Genomic DNA, 22,215 nt, shown 5'->3' with positions numbered 1-22,215 from the left:
AACAAAGCTTACATCTGATCTGTCATGATTCTGTTTCCATTTGTTCACCCTTTTACATCTTATATTTCTTTTGGGAGGTGAAATATGGGTGACAGTATTTTTAGTAAGAGCTAGCATTTGAATAATTCTTCAGCATTAAATGAAATACCAGTGGTTAGGGTTGACTATAATCATTGACAAGTAACCTTTGAAGAGTTGGGTTACTAACTACACTTTAATTTTCAGACAGCTATAAGTAATACTCCATCTGGATTTGGCATTGTCAGTCATGTGTAAGAGCCATGCAGAAAACTTCAGGAATCCAAAATGCTATGAAAGCAGAAACGAGAGTAGAGAATAAAGGAATCCATTCTACATCCAGCTCTGCCATGGATGTCTTCTGTGAATGGCTCAAGTTACCTCTTTATTTTTCCATCAGTCTGTAAAGTGAAGTGGACTGTAAATCCCTGTTGCTTGTGAAATTTCAGTGCTTAGTTCACCAAGATTCCTCAAAGAAACACAAGAAAAATTGATTGGTATAAGCAGTTGTGGGCTTTCATGTGTTTGTGTCAATAAAATCAGCAGATTCTCTGTATCAAACAAGTAGGAACTATTTGCTCTTGAAGTGAAAGACAGTCTTATAAGTCTACTTAACTTCATATCCTGATGACTACCATCGGTGGGGTTGCTCATCTGATTACTGGTTTCTGGTTTTGATTTACGTAAGTAAAAAGAAGCCCTTTACATCTCTGCTATACCAGTCACATTAATGTCAGCCACATTGAGCTGCTTCTAAGACTATGGCTAAATCTATGTAACTCTTAAAGCTATGTGATGGCAAGAATGTCTTTAAAAATTTTCTCCCACTTAGAGCACACAATTACAAATTTGAAACTACTCTGCATCTTTCAATTCTAAAATGAAAAGAGTTCTAGTATACGCTGTGAAGAAGTGTAAGAAGTCACTAAAGTTCTCAGGAGACTTTATCATGTTGACTGATAGTTTATTTGATCTTCATTAGAGCTAATACAAACTGACGTGCTGCTGCTTAGATCTGTTAAACTGAGGAGTAAGTGAAATAAGTAGATAATGCTAAAGCCTGGCAGAGAACAAGAGTCAGTATCTGAAAGGTTTTTATCATGAATGGTTATTCCTTCTGTTTAGTGTGTAATTGATTTTCTGTGACTTCTTCAGGAGGAAAAGTGTTGAAGAAGCTTCCAATTCAGGAAAAAAAAAAATATCCAGAAAAGGTAATTTTTACTGAAGTGGGTTTGTATTCCACAATACAGATTCCGTCAGGATATTATCTCCAAACTATGAATTCCAACTTGAACTTCAGTGGATTTGTCTTGCCAATTGCTGCGATGAATGTGATAAGCATCGTGCCACTACTGATTCTTGTTCCAATTTTGGAATGCGTTAACTCGTATCTCTTCAGTTCCAAGGGAAGTGGACATTCTCCAACAATTTACATTGGTAAGTCTAAAATCTCAGTTTACACAGTTTTGATATGTATTTTCATTTTAAAAGAGAAACTTCAGTAGATGATAGTATGTTTTACCACTATTTCAAACTAAAAATACTAAGATAGATTTGTTTTGGGATGACAGAGGTGGGTATATTTCAAAGAAACTTTAGAAAAGACAGTCTTGAAAAATGTTAGATTTCAAGAAAAAAGGCATAGCTTTTGTTGATGAAGGAGACTGATGCTCTTCCATTCAATAAAATGTATTGAGACAAACACTGAGAAAAAAACTGAGTCATTCTAAGGAACTGGTGTGAGAAACAGCACTAACCATTTAGGCTTGAGTTTTACTTCACATTGGTTACCTTCTATGTGCTTTTTCCTAACCCTCCCAGTTTTACTTAACTTCATTGGGAAGGGTTTTCTGGGGGGGGAGGGATAATCTTTGTTAGTAGCTCTCTGATTCTTGAGAATGGTTCTGTTGCTCAAAATGGCGAGTTTGGATTTAAGTTATAAATAGAAGCTTTTTTCATATTTTTAAGCTATGACTGTATTGACATTAGGACTGCAGCTTACAAGAAGGAAACTTATCACTGTTATAGCTCATTCCAGACTCTTCAGTTGAATCCCAAATGAGAAATAAAAAGTTAATCTAGTTCTATCTGCAATAGCTGTCTTTAAAACCGCCCAAGTTCTAGAGGCACAGACAACTGGCTGTGTGAAACAAACAAATGAGCATCATTATGCTCCTGTTTCCAATTTTCAACATTTCACAAGTGGAAGATTCCTTGGGGAGGTACAGATTTCCTCTTTAGCACTGGAATTTTAATTTGAATATGTAATATATGTCCAGGTGTTTAGCATTTTAATAAAATATTAATCTAAAACATAACTTACACGTTCCTTCTTGTGTGCTTCACTTACATAAAGGGAAGAAAGGAAGAATTTCCAGAGCTCTTCTTCACACTACTTTATGAGGAAGAAGTCTTTGCTTTTGAGTTCCAACACTTTCAACAGTAAGCGTGTAAGCTAAGACTTACAGATTAGGGCTCATTTACGGAAATTCATGGCCTAGAAGTAATTATGATTTTAGTACATTTTAGTACAGGTGATGCCTGATGAAGTTCGACTTCTTTCCCTTTGACATTACTGTTATTCTTCTATTTCCTGGTCCCCCTCATCATGGTGTCCTTAACTTCAGACCTCCTATGTTCTGAGATCTGGAGGAACTTCTGCAGCTGTCTTTTGATATCAACTACATGCGATTCCACTAGAAAAACAGCTTCCATTCTGTGTTCACTTAAAGCTCTTCCAGAGATGCTCTCATTAAAGTTCCTGCATCTTTTATCATCCAGCCTGTATTGCAAACCTCAGACAAAAATATTTATAAACGACTATTTTCTCAGTGTGTTACTATTAATTCAGTGCCCCATGGCATGCAGCACAGTGAGTACTGACACACATAGAGGTATTAATCTGACTAAATTAGCCTAATTAAGAGTGTTATTAAGTTTTATACAAACCAGATGCATATAACACAGCAGGTTGCAATTACCATAGTTTTTAAAATAACATCTGCATTAAAGCACAAAAAGCACATTCAGATGAAGTTTCCATGGTTTTAAGGAAAACTATTAAGTTAGTATTAATGTTATATCCTGTTACACTGAACAGCAGTAGAATATATGCAGTGTTTTCTTCTTAATAGGTTCATTTATTAAAATAGGCTTCTGTTAGGAGTGATAAATTACCTGAGGCATAAAAAATGCCTGTGAGTACAGGCAATGGCTTGAGATATCCAAGCATATGACCGCACCTGCAAATATGGTAGACCTCTAAGTGCCAATATTTTTGCCAACAGTTAATTAGATTCATAATTATTTTCAGGAACAAAATTGAAAGTACAAATAGGATGTTGGTGTTGAGCTAGCTTATAACTATATTTTAATGCAAACTTTGTAAGAGGAAGAAATTTAAATAATTTCCTGGAAACTTTCTGTATGTTAAGAGTATAAGTTTTCAAAGACAAATCATAAGACAGTGTTGAACTATCTGATTTCTCCATAATACGACCTGTGTGGAAACTGTAATCTGGTACGTTGTAATTGTTGTTTTTTTTTGTAAATTCAGTATGATGTAACAAACATGAAAATCTTAAAGTGAATTTAGATAGTGGACCTCTTCATGAAAAAAAATGAGTTTTGGTGTACTGAGTTTTTCCTGCTTGATTTAACCACTTGTACAGAAGATTCAGCAGAGAATGGAAAGTGTATTTGCTATATAGTTGTCCATTAATTACAAGTTTACTCATAAAATACAGAAAAGAAAGAACGCTCTTAGACCACTGAAGTCTGGGCTGTTGCAGCTTTCCTCTCCCCATGGCCAAGCCTTTAATCATTCCCATTCAACCAACACTGGTGCTCATTTGACAGCACAGATAGTGAAGGAAGAAGATCATTCTTATTTAAATTGTGAATAAAAGGAAGGATAACTTCAGACTGGAGTATGTGAGGGCACAGGTCTTCCATTAATAATGGTACGAGTAGTGGAGGGGTGAAAATGTGGAGAGATGTATTAGTACCAAGTGAAAAATACATAACTTCTGACATGGGAGTTGTGTGTTCCTTTGTCTAGAAATGACAGGGAAAAAAAAAGAAACCTACCAGTTTGCAGTTCTGCAGGCTTTCTGATAACACAAAGGTAGCTGCTGTATTTTTCAGTAAAGTGTTGGTTGATGGCATGTGCTAAAGTTTGGTGCTGTTGCCTCAGGTAGTGGTCTCAAGCTGTGGAAATGGTGCAGTTACTTTAGAAATACAGTAGTTTGCCTGCACTACTTTCTGTATAGAAAATAAATACGTAAAACAGACATCCTGTCTGTTTTATTTTTTGCTTTTTATTGCTGCTTGAATTGTAGGATTTCCCTCGCTCTTGGTACTCGATCTTTTCTGGTATCTGGATGACCTGCTTTCTCTTTTCTCTTTCCGTCTCTTCTCCTCTAGTATTAAGAAATTAAATACTTTTTAAAATCTCTTTCAGAAAGGTTTTTCCTCTTTTTTTTTTTTTATTCTGCATTCCTGCATTCTGTGTATGCTAAGCTGATGTCTCTTTACCATAGGTTTAGATTCAAATTTGTGGAGTAGGATCTATTTTCTTGTTTCTTTGTCCAGAATGTGTTTTTAAAATAATAATTTTAAAAAAACCCTTCTTTCCCTTGTACTGGGACTCTGATTCACTGTAAGTATGTGGTATTCCTGTAACTGCAACCTTGGTGAATTACTTTGCTCTTTACCCAGTTGCAGGTCAGTTATCTGCTGCACTTTCTGTAATGGTTGCTGGCTTCTCTGAAATACACCGAAAGCATTTCCCTCAGGTGGAACAGACTCTTTCTGAGGAGGTTCTCCTGGTCTCCTCCATGCCTTGCTTCCACTTAGCTCCTCAGTACATCTTGCTTGGAGTGGCTGAAGCCTTGGTAACTCCCTCCTGTAAGTAAAACCTAAAAGGGTAATGCAAGAGCGTCTGGATTTGTAGAGAATGTCACTTCCTAAAAATAATTAAATTATCATGTAATATTTTATCTCTGGCTCTATTCCACAGGCTTAATGGGCAGATTTATTCTCTACCTGCTTTGAGTAGCATAATTTGTCTTGCTGGCTGTAATGCAGTGGTGCTGTTCTAGACTAACTGCGAGATGCTGCAGCCTTGTTAGGTCCCAGGGTTGTGTTACTCGCCATCTTGTGGGAGATTATAACAGTGGGATTCTGGGCTTGGGTGTGTGTATTTCCTTGAAATGGAAGCTGCTTCAGGCAGGGGCTGATCCAGATGGGTTTCTGAGGTTCCTTCAGTTCTGAACTATTCTGTTACTGATGGCTTTCTTGAGACTGAATGAATACACGTGATAGCTGAGCCATGGTTGCAGTTTTTGAGCATGTTCAAGCCACAGCAAAGAGAGGCAATTTAACTTAACCCTTTTCATTTAAGGAACCGTGTAATAAAATCACATGTTTTTCACTGACATACAGCACATGCAAGGAGATACTACAGTTCAACTGACATAATGACTGGAAAAATATTGTAGGCAGATGCAGGACTACTGTTTGTGCTCAGGAGTCATCTGAAGATGCCTCCACAGAGCATCCTGCCTTAGTTGGTGTATTGGAGCCAGAGATAAACACTCCTGCAGAGCTTAAGTCACATCTGCCATCCATAAATTATGTAGATGCACTCTTGATTATGAATCTAAAGCTTATCTCCCTTCCATATAGTTTACTTTTACACATTAACACTGACATTCCTGAGGCTTATTTTCTTCTGAGTGCAAAGTGTTTTACCTCGCAAAGCTTATTAAAAAAAAGTTATTAACAAAAATAACCTAATCAACATTCATTTAAAAATACAGGTAATGTTATTAACTAGTTGATCTCCACAAGCATTTAATTTGACAGGTTGAGTATCTATTGTTCCCAGTACAACCCCAGGAACGTCTGAATTTTTATTTAAGAGCAGGAAATAATTTTGGCTTTATTCTTGCACTGTAAGACTACTCAGAGCAGCGGGTCATGGTTTGTCACTAAAAAGGTAATTTTCCCTAGTTTTAAATACTTAACACCTTCATAATGCCTCTTCATCCGATTTGCTCTCAAGTACTTAATTGAGATAGGTTTCTAGGCAGGTTGTGTGGTTTCCAGGTTGCAGGTTAAGTGTAACAGAAAACTGTGACCTTCTCCGTTGAGCTTAACAGAAAAAAAAAATGGTTAGGTGACTTGCTTACAGTCTTATGCTTCTGCATGAAAAGAATATTTCTGGTGGGGAAAAAAGCTCTTAACTAGCATAGTGGAACACAGCACAAGTCCAATGACTGGAAGATGACATTAGCCTTTAAAAACAAAATAAACTAAAAGATGCCCTACAAGACCAAGATTTTTTGTTTTGAAGAATTATCATTAGAATACGTTAGGAAGAGAACTATTGTCTTCCCCGTTTAAATAAAGATTAAACATCTCGCTAAAAGCTACAGTTACAGATGTGATTCAAGAACCCTTGGGCTACAACAGAGCTTGAGATTTGCATGGAAAAAAACTGAAGGTTGGTGCTTAAAATAGGTAGATTACTACTATGTTCAGCTGAGATGCAGGCTTGCACTCATTTGCCCACAGGTAGATGTCTGGCTCCTCTTGTGCCAGAGGATCAAAGATGTGCATGCAGGGCAAGCAGACTCCTTCTATGGTACCAGCCTGGCCTCTAGCTGCTGCTGGGGTAGGGTATAGTTCTCCCGTAGGTTCTGTACCCCCCCAGGGCAGCCCTGTGCAGACGGTCAAGGCACACTGGAGCACTTCAGGCAGCGTTTGGCATCTGCTTGAACTACTGGTTTCTATTTCAGCCTGAACTGAATTACCGTTGAGGAACTGTTCACTGGATCCACATCAATGGTAATGACAGCCTAGACACTGAAATAGTTGTTTCACCTTTCCAGACGTTTTACTGCCTGTATTATGCAGAAGGTCAAATTCAATTATCATAATAATTCACTTGGCCTGAAAGTACACGATCCCAGTTGAAGACAGAAATGTTCACACTTGTAATCACAGGGAAGAAAGGAGATATCTCATTTCTGGAGTGATTTAGCTAGATTTGGCATATTAAACTCTTTATCTACATTTGATCATTGGTACTTATAATTGTGTTTGTAAGATATATTTCATTATCTTGTTGATAGGCTTACGTACCCACCTGCCTTATGTGGCATGAAGACCTTTATATACTGTTATTATGTATTCTTAAATTTTGCCTAATGCTGAGGTCTTGCTTAAAATCTATATATAAAATGAAATGATAAAGTAACTGCTCTCCTTCACTGTTAGAATTTAAGATCACACACACACACACGCGCGCACACACACGCAGGGAGCTTGAATTTGCAACCCTAGCTTGTTTTGAAGTAGGAAATTATTCTTCTAAAGCTCAGTGCTAAAAAAGGAGTGGGGAAGGAAGTCCATCCTGTGGAGCATCGTTAGCAAGCATTTGTCCCTGCAGTGCACGAGATAGGATGGCTCCCCATCACCATCCCACTGGGCACAGCAGGTGCGTCGCACTGAGAGTGTCCCAGCAATTGGGTACACTGTAGCTGTTTGCCCAAAATTACCAGATTTGCAATGTTTGCTGTAGCACTGCTATACATTCCTCTGCCCATCAACATTTCTCCAAGCACTTAAAAATGGAAAGCCTTGTAACAAACTGCTCTATTAGTTAAAGAATATATTGGGGATCGTTTCACCCACCAATGAAATGCTGAAGTCTCCAGAGTGAAATGCAGCAGCTGGTTAATTGTTCACAGTAGCACTGTGGGAGAAGTGAGGAATGGAGTATGCAATTGAAACTGCAGGAATAATTTACTAAGTAGGATACTATTACCAAGTAGAATTTGGCCAAGATGCATGCTTTGCAGCCCTGCCTGGTGATGAGGGGGACAAAATAAGCCCATGATCTAACACTTTCTAGGCTCTTAGACTCAAAGTAGTTAAGACACTGACAGTCCAGTGTTTCAGACTATATTGTTCCATCTACAGATGATGCCCTGGGCTCACCTGCTCTCTCCTGTCCTCAGGTCTTTGGCTTCTATTGCAAATGAGGGGGAAAAAAAATACTGCCCATAATACCTTTTCTTTTACTTTTTTAAAATATGTTTGCGAAGTTCTAATTTAGACATCCAAATTAAAAAGGGTGGGAGACAGTGGTTGTGGAGTTTCATTTGTATCCAGTAATGCTTCATGCAATGTGGCACCCAAGTAGGCTTCTCTGTTGGCAAGTTTCTCAGGCTGGAGGTCATTCAAACTCAGGTAATAAAGCAGACTGGAAGACACTGGGGCTTGGAGAACTATTCTGGGTGAGGGCTCACGGTATAAAATTGGGGAACAAAATTTTGACCAGGAAAACATGTTCAAAGAAAAACTGTTATAAAAGCTTGCTGTTACTATAACCTATTTTAGCCAAATTACAACTAGGGGAATTGCAGTCTTCCATGTTAAAACTATACGCTGCAACCTCCCACATCTAAAGTTTTCTTTTGTCTACTCTTCTGACAAGCAAATGAAGGACAAAAAGTTTTAAAGTAGCTAGTGACCATTGGGGTTTCTGTCCAGGGAAGTGGAGCATTGCCCAGCCTTAAGACAAATCAAATGTCTGATTAAAGGCAGTGCACTGAAGTTCAGAAGTATTCATTAGTGGCCTTGCTGCACTGGCTCTGGCATGTGAGATCCTGCAGTTAAATATCACATCTGCTTTCTTCAGACATCATACTTGCGATGGAGATTTTCCTTGGGTTTTTCTTGACTTCTATGCCAACAGATACAATTGTCCTTCTGCAGTAGGTTCTATGGGTAAAATATACAAGTTTCCTATTACAAAGACTGGATTTTTTTCTTCTATCTTCTACCATTGCTATTTTAAAAATAAAACAAAGTTGTCACTGTATCTGCTTCTATTTTAAAGGTTCATTGCTATCATTCTGGCTTGTACCAGAAAGAATTCGAGGAATTTCCATGCATTTTTTAACTCTCTTCAATGGAGCTGGCTGCTTTATGGGCGCTCTCTTTGTTCAGACAGCCCACACAGGCACTCAAGGTAAGAATATGCTCATGACTGGTGCTCCTGAGTAGTTTTCTAATCCCATTGATTATTGATCTGGAGCAATAGACTCCAGATAGTAGCAATAAAGACTGCCGAAGTTTTATTGATTTGCTTTCACAATTAAGATGAAGTTAAGATAAGACATAGCTTTGCTGCTGTATTCATCTAATTTTAATGAGTAATCTTAGTTTCGATAGGTAGAGTAATTAGAGAATGACACTGTGCAGGAAGCCCCTATCTCCAATCTCTATCCTTCTCTGGAATACTAGAAAATAAATTGTCTTGGATGTATCTTTTATGTTAATGAACAAACATGTTCATGTTAGCTACAATTATTACACGGAGGCTTCTGGCCATGACAGAAAGATTACTGCTTCAAAGAAGGCAGAATACCTCTCTTCTGTTTCACTATGTCATAAAGAAAGTTGGATTGAGCATTTCAAAGCTGTCCAAGGGATTTATTCCCCCAGACGTGCTTCTCCTTTCTTGCAGTCTTTACCCCCTCCCTTTCCCCAACTACTAGAAGAACCAGATTCTGTGACAATATGCTTTTGCTGTGGCTTTTACCCTTTTCCAGGCAAATAATGCCATTCCAAAAGAACTTGGTATGTTTCAAGGTGAGTTACGTGTAATTCAGTTTAATTCTGCTAAGGAGTATTTAGTTCAAGCCCCCATACTGGAGCTTTCTCTGCAATGCTGTCTTTGAATAAAGGCAAAGGGTTTAAGCTCTTTTTTTTTTTTTCCTTTGCTGATAGATCTTTGTTCAATACATATGACTTTTTCATAAGTAAATTTGAAAAGTGATGCATTTGAGACCTTGAGCTGAAGGACAGGGATTCCTTTGTTTACATATCTGAAATAGGGGTAGTTTTTAAGTTCACACTTCTGTTAGAGTTTAATTACCAGGCAGACAAGTGTCACCTGGAGATGGGTAAAAAGCAGGAATTCTTACACGAATGAATCAGGCAAAGAACCATCATGTACAAGGGCATCTGCAATAGAGAGCGGGGCTGCTTGAATTTCCACCAGCGTAACAGATTTTTTTCCATTGTATAATCATAGAATCACCAAGGTTGGAAAAGACCTCCAAGATCATCTAGTCCAACTGTCCACTTACCAACAATATTTCCCCACTAAACCATATCCCTCAGTACCGCATCTAAACACTACTTGAGCACCTCCAGGGAAGTATTCCTTCACTCACCCCACCAGACTTCAGTCTTGCTGTCTTAAACCAAAGTAAGCTTGAGATTTGGCTTCTCAGGCTGGAGAGAGTGTGTAACAATTACTTAGACTTGGTCTTGTCTTATATGAAAACATTTCTTATGAAATTTTCACATTCTGTATTTTTTCTGAATTTTTGTAATATGCTTCTAAAGGTGTTCTTTGGTGCTTCCAAAGAAAAGCTTAAGATCAGCAAAGTAATAGTTCTTTAAATCATAAAGATTAAAAGCTAGTTGTTGAAACTTCTAAAGATGACAGAGCTTCAGAGAAGAAAATGGTGACCTCTCAAATCAAATAAGTTCAAATGACATACTACTTGCTTTTGGTATTTTTTTCAGCTGTTTAAAGAGCTTCTGAAACATTTGGTACCTGTACAATTTAAGAAACTGTGGGGAAAAGCAAATGACCCTGATCTCTTTATTTTTTTCTGAAAAGCTAAACGAATTTAACCAAGATAAGAATTCACTCTTTTCTTGCTGAAAGATGACAGTGTTTATGCAACGCTTTCTGTAGGATTTAACAAGGCTCAGCATGTAGTTCTTGGGCTATGGATGCTTTTGCTTTATGCAATAATTCTTGTTTCACTAGAACTTATGCCAAAACTATTTCTGGTTTTCCCATATATAAGCGATGTGGCCATGATTGCCATGAGGCAATTCAGGATACAGTGAAGAAGATCCTCTAGTGTGTATTTTGAAGTACAGAGAGTGAGAAAATTATTTAAACCTCTTTATATACTACTTCATGTCACTAGTTTAGAAAATTATTTAGATTTTTATTGGCAAAGTTGATCAAATAACAGTCACAGACAAAGCTGCATTAATCACTTGTAATGCATCTATGGGGGATGGTGTGAATATGATAAAATATAACCTTTTTTAAAAAAAAATCTGACGAGTGCAAACAGATGATGGATGACAGTGATATTTTCAGTACAAGCTGGGAAACTGCTTTCTTTTGGATCTTCTACCTCTCCTAACATTTTAATGGAAGAAGATGCAAGACACAACCTGTCCTCCTATGTCAATCATTTCAGATTACTGTTCTCTAAAAATATTAATGTTAATATGTAAGTGGGGAGAAAAAGGTCAGAGAAAGGAAACTGCCCCAGACATAGTTGTACTGAGATGGCTAGTTTTTACTCTTTCCAGATTGGAGCCTTGTGTGATTCTAAATACCAGATATTATAAAGCTAAAGGATATTTCTTGCAGCCCAGATGGTGGTGTCCATTGGTTCCTACTTAGCTAATAAGGATTAGAGGCAGACTGAGACTTTAATTTGGATATGATTAAACACTGAATATATGCCTGCTAATTTGATGAGGTTATAGGAGATGCAATTCTTTCCTAAGATCTGGACTAATTTTTCTACAGTCATATTCTAGATTGAAGAATAGGCTTAAAAATATTGGAGTTGTACAGAATGAGCTAACCTCTGGCATATGACTTCTTTACTATATCTTCTCTATTTTCTCTGTACTGAAAATGATAGTATTATTCAGTAAAAAAAACGGAATGCCTTTCTATGCAACTTTGGGCTTCACTGAGAATCCCTTGAGAACTCCAAGGGTACCAACATTGTAACAAGTACTTTGTGTGTACTAGCACATGTGGAAAATGTTTTTTGTAGTCATTTCCACACACTCTTTCATAGATTATGTCACTGTCTGTCACTAATGGGGTTGTCCACCACAACTAGCACAGGTCTCTGCTTCACCTACTTTTTCGGCTGTGTTGGATCATATTCCTCTGTACTACTTGAGCATTTTTAATGCAAAATGGATGAGACTGCTGGGGTGTTGGTGCAAGTTTACCAGGTACTTTTAATTTGACAACATCTAGTAGCAATGTTGAGGAACTCAGGCTTTTCCTAGGCTTATTCTTCTTTTCTGTATTTGCCATGAAATGCATAACCAGTTCACCTCTAGCAAATAACAAAAGGCTCTTTAAAACAGTTGGCTAAAGGAAACTTCTGATTCTGTCGTGATTCATGCTACTGAGTATTTCTATTGTTGGAATAAAAATGGAAATCAGGAGCTTGTAGAAAGTTAATTCCCAGTGAGCAATTATCTATGTGACAAACCAACCTTGTAATTGGCACTTCTGTTGGCAATCTCCATAGAAAAGTAAAGGATTGACAGAACCCAAAGGCAGTGTCTTTTGGGGAAAAGTGAATTGTTAGCATATTGCATTCTGATTGAAGGATGAAAAAGTTCTGAGTTCTTCAAACACAGTAGTGCCAAGGGCATCTTATTCCATCAATAACAAACAAACAGACCAAATAAGTTCCTAGCATTCATGGCTGAGAATAAAATCCTGAAAACATGAACCAAACCAAGCCCGTACTAGACTCTGTAGATGACTTGTGAAAGCTTTTAGTGGGGCAAGGAGTGAGGTGCCTAAAAGTAGTTTCACTGCCCAAAATGCAAGGTGGAAGTTTCAATGCCAGTGGCTGTTCTCCCAGGTCTTCTGATTCTGTATGCAGTGTATGTGAGTAGAAGAGACTGTAGCCCAGGTATAACCCTTCTTCCATGGAAAGTCAACCTACTTTTAAAAGCAAAAAAGTAAGAAGCAAATATTTGTGCCTGAAACTAGGAAATTGTTGATTAATGTTGGCTATACCCACTGACGAAAATGTGTATTGTTGGACCTACCTGATCTTTGGGGTTCTAGAGGATGTAAAACGGAGGCAGAACCCAGACCTCCTAATGCCCATGCTGATGTTCCACCCTGATAGAACCAACCAGCTTCACTTTCAGGCTTTCAATATTGTGGCTTTCCTACCATTAAGATAGTGTCCAAGATCCATTTCACTGTTTTCTTAGAAGCTGCTAAATTCCTTATATATAGCTTAGTACCATTTTTAAGTCTGTATTTTCTCTTCAGTTTACATTATAAACTCTATTCCATTAGGAAACTCCTGCTGCTCATATAGTTAGACCAGTCGATGTAAGTAACCTAGCAGACAGTGTGAACTCTGCTTTGACAAGCTGTAGCACCAAGCCCCATGTGTGCTTCCCCTTTCATCAGGTAGACCTGCTCTCTCTGTGAGCTCTGGCCACTGGGGGATGCAAAATGAAAAACTACCTGATTGTGAATTATGACAGTAAAAGTTTATAAGCTACTAAAATGAAGTTATAGCACCTAGGAGCTCAGTCAACTGACAGTGTTAAATGATACGTTTTAAAGCTCACTCTGAGATAATGCTACAAAAGGCACCAGGCACGGAGATGAGGTGGTGCTGTGCTGTGACAGGCAGGAAGGTGCCATGGCACAGAGTCAGCTGAGAGCTGGGGGAGAGCTGCTGCTCTGATGGCAGGTGTTCCCTGATAGTCCCGGGAGAGTGAGAGGTAACTGCTTTGAAAAAGAAATGTGTTTACCATGCCAAAATGTGGAGGAAAAGGAAAATGTAGGTGTGTGTGCAATCCTTTTGCTATTGTTTTTTTTCCTCCAAATCTAATTAGTAAGAAGCTGACATGCTAAGAATTACACTGGATGACTGAAGATGTCTTTGTTGGTCAAAAGATCACTTGTGGCTATCATCTCTGTACAGAACAATTAAGCCATAGAAAGCTAATTTCCTCCTCTCCCTTTTAAAGCTAGTTCAAGTGGAGAATAGTGATCCCATATAAACAGGGAGGAATAGGTACCAGAATCTGAGAGAGCGATGAAAGGCATATTTGTGTGCATCAGTGCTGGTGGTTTAGTTAAGGTCAGGTGTGTACTTCTGACTTGAATTTTCTGACCCTCTCTATTTGTGCATTGATCACATTGCAGTGATCTTGGACCACTGAAAAAAAAAGATCATTATTTTGGATGAAACTAAATCCACAAAATGCCTGTGCTGGATGCGTTCCAGCTGCTAATAGGAATCAGTCCGATGCAGCCTTCCTGAGCTGTGTGCAGTGTGGGCATCAGGTTCTCAGCTGTGGCTGAGTGCTCCTCTTGAACTTCACTACTTGCTAATGAGGGCAGTCTCTCCTTCCTCAAAGGCAATAAACAACCTGTGCTCCCAAAAAAACGCAGGAGGTCGTTATGGCACTGTACAGCTCTCTGATATTCTGTATCTACAGTAATTTCTTTTTTCACCTTGGTTTTACTTCTTATTGTAGCTGATTATAATACTTCAGGTGGTGATTGTCTTCAGATGCAGTCTGACTGGGGCTTGCTTTCCTGTTAAGCATCTCAATTTCCATAGTAATAACTTACCATCTGAGCTTGTTTGCTGGCTGTAATGAGCAACATTGAAAGCAAGCAAGAATACAGACAGAGGCTCTGGGTGTGTGTCTATAGGTAGTACTGTTTGCTGCTGAAGGGGTTTTTCTTCCAGAATGTCCCAGACACTGTCACTAAAAGCCTCAGTGAGCCAAAGGTCTGTGATTCTTGCAGAACAAATGATGTGTACAATGCGAGAACATGTTACAGACTCTTATTTTAAGGCAGCCATAGAGAAAGCCAAATGTCTGCTAGCATCTTGGTAATGGAGTGACACCAAAGGCACTAAAAAAAGAACTTTTCAAAAAAAAAAAAAAAGAGCCTGTTAAAAGCATGAGAGATGTGACTAAAGATTTCCACAAACCACCTTAATTCTAACGCTTCCTAAAACTTGTGTATTGTCATTCATTTAACTGTGCACAGGACAATGGCCCGGCCATGACTGTAATAGTTGTGCAGAGTTAACTTTCCAGGATGCTTCAGATTTGTTAGGCAAGTTTATTTACTTTATGTCTTCAAATCAGAAGCAAAGTACACTGTAGACTTGGAAAAAATGCACACTGAGTGAATTAAGACCGTGTAAATAGCTACAGGGGGTTCAAGTCACCTGTTGTGACTGTGCCTTATACAAGCTTCTCTTTGTGTCTTTCATAAAAACCATGTCTCACCCTGCAAGGCAAACTAATTCTGCTTCAAATGTCTGCTTTGACAGGCAGCTGGTTTCCACACTTGCTACATGAAGGTAAATTGGAGAGATTCTTCTTCTTCTTGGCTTCCTTGATGATGGTGAACACCATCTGGTTCTGGACTATTGCACACAGGTACGTGTGGGGAAATAAACTTGATGTTTCTTTTGTAGGTGGGGCAGAAATTCTTGAACTTCTAAGTAGCGTGTAATACTGAATTAGTAGTGATCATGTGATGTTGTCCAGGATTCAGAATTCTGTGGGTTTTTCCTTCTCTTTCAAGAGAAGATTTCACAGAAAACTTGTGGTAAGACTCGAATAAACAAATGGTTATAATTAGCCTTGAATATCTAAAGAGCCTTATTAATACAAAAAAAAAATGCTTTTAACAAAGAAGAGAATCCTTTCCTTTCCTAAAGGACACAAAGATGGGGTTAAAGCCATAGCAAAGGTATCTCGGCCATGGAAATGACTTCCTGTGCGCTTGCTTTTGTGCCAAAACATGGTAAATGCTGCTATTGTCCCTGTGAGCTTGCATCTTTAGCATAAGGCAGTAGATGTGAGAGCTGCAAGAAGACACCAGAACACTACTGGTTAATGCTTTATGTGGTGGTCTCAACAGAGTAATGCAGAAATATTTTCTGATAGTCTGCTGGGTAGTGAGTTGAATGAAACTTTTTACTGGGTATAATGGAGTTGCTCAATTAGCCCCTAAAGAGAAAGCAATTCTATGCCACCTGTAGAGCCTAGGTTTAATGCCCACATATTGCCTGTAAAATGCAAGGAATTGCATGAAACAATCCACCTTACATCCAGGATGGTTTTAGAGCTGGCCTGCATCTTGTATTCTGGAATATTTAATCAGTTTGTCAGTGTTATAAGGAATACTTCTCCTCAAGAATGGAGAGGGAAGCGGTGTCACTGTGAGGAAAGGTCATGTGTAGATGGCATTCTCTCTTAGATACTGGGCTGCAGTTCTATGAAAATCTTTCAGAAGAGTTGAAATAGTGATTTGATGATGACAATGCTAGAAAATTTCCAAGGCACTGTACTTCTAGAACTCTTGAGGGAAAAATGCTCCTTTTCCTGTTACATATTACTCTAACTTTGCAGCACTGATGCTTACTGTAGCATCTTATCAGTCATTTCAGTGTAACCTGAGACACAAGTGTCCATTTGTACAGGTAGCTAGTTCTCACTTCAGTTCTTTTAACTGTGACCTGAATCATGGTTTGGAAGTGTTCTTCCTCCAGGTACTTTGTTGTATCCTCTTATAAAATCAGATTTTTTTCTTCTGTAAAATGAAATATTCATTTGTGTTGTTTACTGCTGAAAACTGAAGGGTTTTGGTTGTCAAAACTGGTTTGAGCTCAACAAATAATTTTGCCACAAATTAACATGTTTTTAAAAGTCAACAAAGTCCTTCTGTTTTCTTATAAATAGGTGGATTGCTCCAAAAGTAATGCTTCCTATTATTTCCTTGGCCACTACAACAGCTACAAAGAGTACAATAACACCATTTGATAAAGCAAACTGTCAGCTACAAAAGTGTTTTTCAACCACCATTAGCTGTGCATTTTCACCAGCAATGAACAAGAGCCTGCAAGCTGTGATCATACACAATCTGCACCAGCTGTGCGTGGCTGCCCAGAATGTGGCTTGTCTTTCACATCAGTGTCACCACTGCTGAAACTATCCACACACCTCCCCATGATAAAATCCACTGTTTGGTCTCCATAAGCATTCAGTAAGCATTGATAAATGTTAATAGATTCAGTTTTTTCCACATGGAGAAATTCAGTGAGACACCTTTTCTTCACAGGCACTTCCAGGTCAGACGCTGTTTTGTCAGACTACCCCTCTGCTGCCGTCTGTCACATGGCAACAAAATGTAGCAAAGTATTGGTGGGAAGGTTCAACCTCTACTGCCATACCACCAAAACCCACCTCTGGCATTGTGGACCAACATAGTAAAATAGGAGGCATTACTTTTGGAGCAAATATTATGTGTATAAATATATAATTTTATTTCAAATTGACATTTCATTACAATATCAAGGTATTTAATTTTTCAGTAAGGTGGCCAAGGCCAACATGAAATATATTTTTGAGGTTAAATGCTACAGTTTCATTTTGTGCCAAATGAAATTCTCACCCTTGTCACTTTGCAGAAGAGATGAAAAAAAGGGTGAGGCTATACAGATATAAGCACTGATTTAAGCGTAGGAGGAAATTGGCATTTATAATTCTGAATTAGAAAAAGTCTACTAAAGTTACTCTGAGAAAAGCATGATTGCAAAACAGTATTTGTGTATTATTACAAATATTAATTGCTGTTTATTTATTGATGTGATAGAGTACTGCTTTTGTTAATGCTTGCATCAAGTGTAGCACTTGTCCTTCTGTTATGAAAGATTCCATGAAAGTGCATATCCCTACTGTATTTTTTGCTTGCTTAGAAACTCAGTATTCAGAAGGCACTTATAATTTTTGTGAAATCCATCCCAGGAAGGATGGTTATCCTAGCATTTTCCTTCACTGTTCTCTTTCCCAGATACAGCAATCTGAACCAGGAGTATACCAGTGAGTTCAGAGGAAGCCTTTCTGAGGAAAAAGAAGTCTTTCTGAAGTATGACAAGGCTGTTGAGCACTATGGTAGTGTCCTGGATCATTCTCCCATTCTGTCTCCTATGGAGACAACCTGAAAAGTTTCACCCTTGTTGAACTAAATTTTGATTGTTACCTACAAGCTTTCTAATGATAAATTATGTAGTGCACTTTAGTGGAACTGCCAATGTAGTTATTAATCACTTTAGGACTAATGTTGTTATTTATAAATTTACAAAATAGCAGCTGTCTTATGAGTCAGTCTTGTAGGATGCTGCCCTGTCACAATGCATGTCAAAGACAACGAGAGCTCACTGCTTGGCATGGTTGATGTAGAGAGGCTTTTAATCTGTATAGGGAAAGGGATGGGTATTCATGTGTGTTTATAATTAGTAATGGTTAAAAATTAATAAATTCATGTATACATTTGTTTAGCAAATTACACTGTGACAGTATCATTTGAAAATAATTTTGTAGGCAGTATTAGTTAATTGATACTTGTGAAGGTGGGAGCCTTGTGTTATTCCTGGCTAATACTTATCTGCTCTCTGATCTTCAGCAAGTTGCTGCTTCACCTTAGTTTCCTCTTCAGGAAAATGGATGCTGCCATGCTAACCTTCTCTGGAGATTGCCTTGAGGTCTACCAGGAATATACTGAAATTGTATACTAGTGATAAATCTGTAAAAATCTGATGTGAAACACTTGTGCTGAGGCATCTAGCCTTCATTTTTAGCAGAAGAATTGTGGGATTTGTCATTCCTAGAGGATGATGTACGGGACTGTTGCTAATGGGAGATCCAGAGGCGACAGCTTATTTAGATGAAAATTACTAATTGTTGCCTAGTTGGAGAGGGTGAAAGAAGTTAGGAAGAAGTTTAGGAAAGTGTAGATACAGCTGGAAGTGGCGGAACAACCAATTAACAAAATTGAAGTTAACGTTCCACCTTAAAAAAATTTAAACAGTGTTAAGCACTCTCAAGATTGACTGACTAGTGATGCCAATCAAACAGTGCTTTTTTTAAAAGTCGTATTAATAAAAAGATAATGAGGAAAGAATTAGGGTCCTCATGTAATAAAGAAACATACTAAACCCAAAAACAAGAGGAATAGTTTTATTTAAAGATGATAGAGTTGAAAACTGAAGTCAAGTCAGAATGCTACCAGACACAAGGAATGCTATACCACAGGAGAAATCACACTGAATGCATACAATGCTCTGAAGTGACACAGTAGTTCATACACTGAAACTATAAAAGAGTTGATGAAGGAAATCACCTCACTGTTACACATTTAACCATGCTGCAGGTATAGGCTGGGGTGGGGAGTAGTGAGGGGGAAGCAAAATGCGATAAGTACATCTAAGAAGTAGGAGGGAAGGCAGTCAGGACTGTCTCAGAGCTGTTAGTTTGATCTCACTAGTATTTAAAGTTTTGTTTTAAAAAAAAAAAATTAAAAGAGAATATTTGAAGTCATGAGATAAAAGGGAAAACTGAATAAAATGCAATGCTGATGTATCAAAGGTAGATTTGCCAGACGACCTTAATGCCTGTGTGTGATGAGAACGCATCTTTTAAACAAAACATAGTAGAGATGATCTGCCTTAATTTCAGTAAAGCTTTTGGCATATTTCTCAAGGGAAACAACTTGTGTAGATGAAGGCCAGCAGGAGGTGGCTGAGGGACCAGTTTAAGCCAAGATGGCAACGGATATTGTGGAAAAGAGAGGTACTCATCTGCAAGTAAGCTTTTGTGGAACTTGTTAAATATCGTCCTTTGTGGTAAAAGTGATCCTGGGATGCGTTGGTGGAGATGGAAGAAACAAGTATTTTCATACAAGCTCATCAGTAATGGTTGTCCGTGTTCAAGATGTGCTTTCTGACTGTGAGGCAGTGATTTGATGGCACAGCTGAGTGTGCAACTGGCGTTTGTTGTGTAAGGGTTTTTGTTGGGAGGAAGGGAGGGGAGGAAGGCTGCCTACTTGCCTCACCCTCTCTCACCCTCACCGTCTTCTGCTTGCCAGTAAGAGATGGCCTTTTCCTCCAGAAGTGACTGCATAGCAAAGAGGAGACTCCAGGGGTCCCAGAAGAGACCTTATCTACTATTAATCATACTTGAGCTTGCTCATTGTTTTGATCAGAGTTCTTTGAGAGAGAGCCTTATGAAGCAGAGGATTTCTTCTTAAGTCTCTGAGACCTGGTCTGTGAAATTCTATTTTTGTGCTCCTTTAATCTTAAAAAATTATGTAATATCTGAGTGTTGGGGGTTGGGTATGGCCTTCTGATGTACTGCCTTGGTGACTTCTCTCCAGCTAGACGGTGGCAAAATTTACTTGGTTTCTGTGATGATAAGATCAACTTGTAGAAACCTGTGGTTCTGGTGATCCTCAGTTCAGTTCTCATTCTGAACATCTGTATTTTTTCTGGTCATTCTTAGGAAATTTTAGATCATGCACACTAAGACCTCTTTCTCTGAGATCAAAATCTGAAAATAGATCACAGCAGAGAACATAAATTATTGCAGTTTAATTGTCAGATAAAGATCTGTCATTCTGAAAAATAAAAAGATTAATTCTCTGTAAGGAAGGATCTCGCTCTCATGTAGCTGTGCAAGAAAGGCTTACAGCAATGGAGAGTGAGGCGTTTGGCAGCCTTCATGAGGAGATATTAGAATTACATGAATTAGAATGGGTTGTGGGATGAATATTTGACTACTGAAAATTCTACCTTTTACACGTGGACTGGAGAAAAGCTTTAACTATTAGATTTAAAATATTTGCCCTTTAGGATGGATGGAAAGGGCCACTGGTTGCTGGATACTGACTTATTTCAGCTGGTCATGCAGAGTAACCTGTATGAAAAAGTCTATCAATCATGCTTGCTGTTATGGCAGAGCAATTTAGCAGTTATACCTCAACAGGCAGGGATGCTTCTCCAGCTGGAGCAATTGGGTCTGCATACAAACCTTGAGGAATACTTTGTACTGAATTCTTTGTACTTTCAGAGCATTGCTTATATTTTATAAATCTTGTCCCAGCATATGTGAAATTAGTATAAAGGACTCTGTAGCTACAGTCTTGACTTTGAAAGATGCTGCTTTTTACACCTGGATTAATACATTATGAAAAATGAGGGGAATAAATAGGTGTGTATGCATATGAAATAACATAATAAACAGCTGTAAATTGTTAAAATAGCCTTTTGTTTGGTATTTTGTTGATCTATGACAGTTCTTGTGGGAGACAATAAAACATTCAGATCATGTGTTCATGTCGCAATGCATGGAGTAAATGCAGATATGCATGTTTTGATCGTTATCATCAAGGACTGAAGCTTTTGAAATAGTGCATGGAAGAAGTTGCCTCCAAATGGGTTCACAGGCTGTGAGTGAACAGAAACATCGCAGTTCAGTTTTGTAGTTTTACTGCCTACATTTTCCAAATCTTGTCCTGAGATGCAATGAAATTAATATAAAGTATTCTGTAGATTCAGTCTTGAGTTTAAAAGAAGCTGCTTATGTGCTGTCTAACAGCTCTGGTTATAACTACTTAGGTGCTGTGCTCAGAAAGGTCAGTGCTAACCTTGAATATCCATATGGAGTGCTGAGTGCTGCTGGTGCTGCTTTTTTAAGGGTTAAATGTGTGCTTTATTCTGCATTCGTGTATGCACATATGAAAAATGAGTTGTCCCAGACAGTTCACTGAGCACCTCAGTTAAGACTAAATGTATGGGACACCATTTCAAGTGCGGAAGGGTGAAGAAAGCTCGTTGGTGAGGATTAAGATCTCCATCTGTTAAGTTTGCACTGATGATAAAACACATGCTCCCAGTTGGAACAAGATGCATTAAAAGAGCAATTTCACTTCTACTGCCTAGCAACAATGTCATTGAGCACCTGCAATAGTTTAAACATTAAGCATAATTGGCTTTGCTTGACATAAATCTGTAGTTTTGTAAATAAGAGCAGTTGAGTTTCCATGTAATACCAATTAGCTATGAGGAATGCTTTGTTTGCTGAAGCCTGAAGCTTTGCAGAGGAAAGAGGGAGCTGTTAAGGCTCAGCAGTACTAGTCAGAAGATAGAACCCAGATCAGACATTCTGTAGGCTTCGTGAGTGTCCTTGTGCAAAGTATTTAATCTGAGTCAGGTTCTCTATCTGTGAAAGGAGGAATAACATTCCAAACTCTTTTTTTGGTCAAGAACTCTGAGTGCATCTGATTAAAATGTAATTTCACAGCATTAAACCAAGCTCTGTGGGTCTGTGCTAGATTTCTTTTCCCTTCTTTTAGGTGGAGCTACCAGTGCATCTGAAAAGCTTGTAGCACATTTCCTAGAATCACTTCTTTTCTGCCAGTTTCTAGAGAAGGGGGTACCTGACCTGCTTGATATAAAAGTCATTCTTGCTTAGCTTCTCATTCTT

The 22,215-nt window shown here is 38.3% G+C and overlaps 1 protein-coding gene across 2 annotated transcripts in view; it reads left to right on the top strand.

Moving 5' to 3' along the window:
• Positions 1-20,994, top strand: part of SLC15A5 (solute carrier family 15 member 5) — a 33,278-nt gene extending 12,284 nt beyond the window's left edge. For both annotated transcript variants that reach the window (XM_021390823.1, XM_021390815.1), the window contains exons 6-10: positions 1,269-1,455; positions 4,738-4,926; positions 8,930-9,061; positions 15,219-15,327; positions 17,747-20,994. In XM_021390823.1, coding sequence (XP_021246498.1) covers positions 1,269-1,455; positions 4,738-4,926; positions 8,930-9,061; positions 15,219-15,327; positions 17,747-17,897 — 768 coding nt within the window. In that variant the 3' untranslated portion in view covers positions 17,898-20,994. The remainder of the gene's footprint in view (positions 1-1,268; positions 1,456-4,737; positions 4,927-8,929; positions 9,062-15,218; positions 15,328-17,746) is intronic.

Source organism: Numida meleagris, chromosome 1, assembly GCF_002078875.1.
Source record: "Numida meleagris isolate 19003 breed g44 Domestic line chromosome 1, NumMel1.0, whole genome shotgun sequence".
NCBI classification, from domain to species: domain Eukaryota; kingdom Metazoa; phylum Chordata; class Aves; order Galliformes; family Numididae; genus Numida; species Numida meleagris.
Note: the sequence above shows the minus strand (reverse complement) of the source record. Positions and strands in the feature narration are given on the sequence as shown.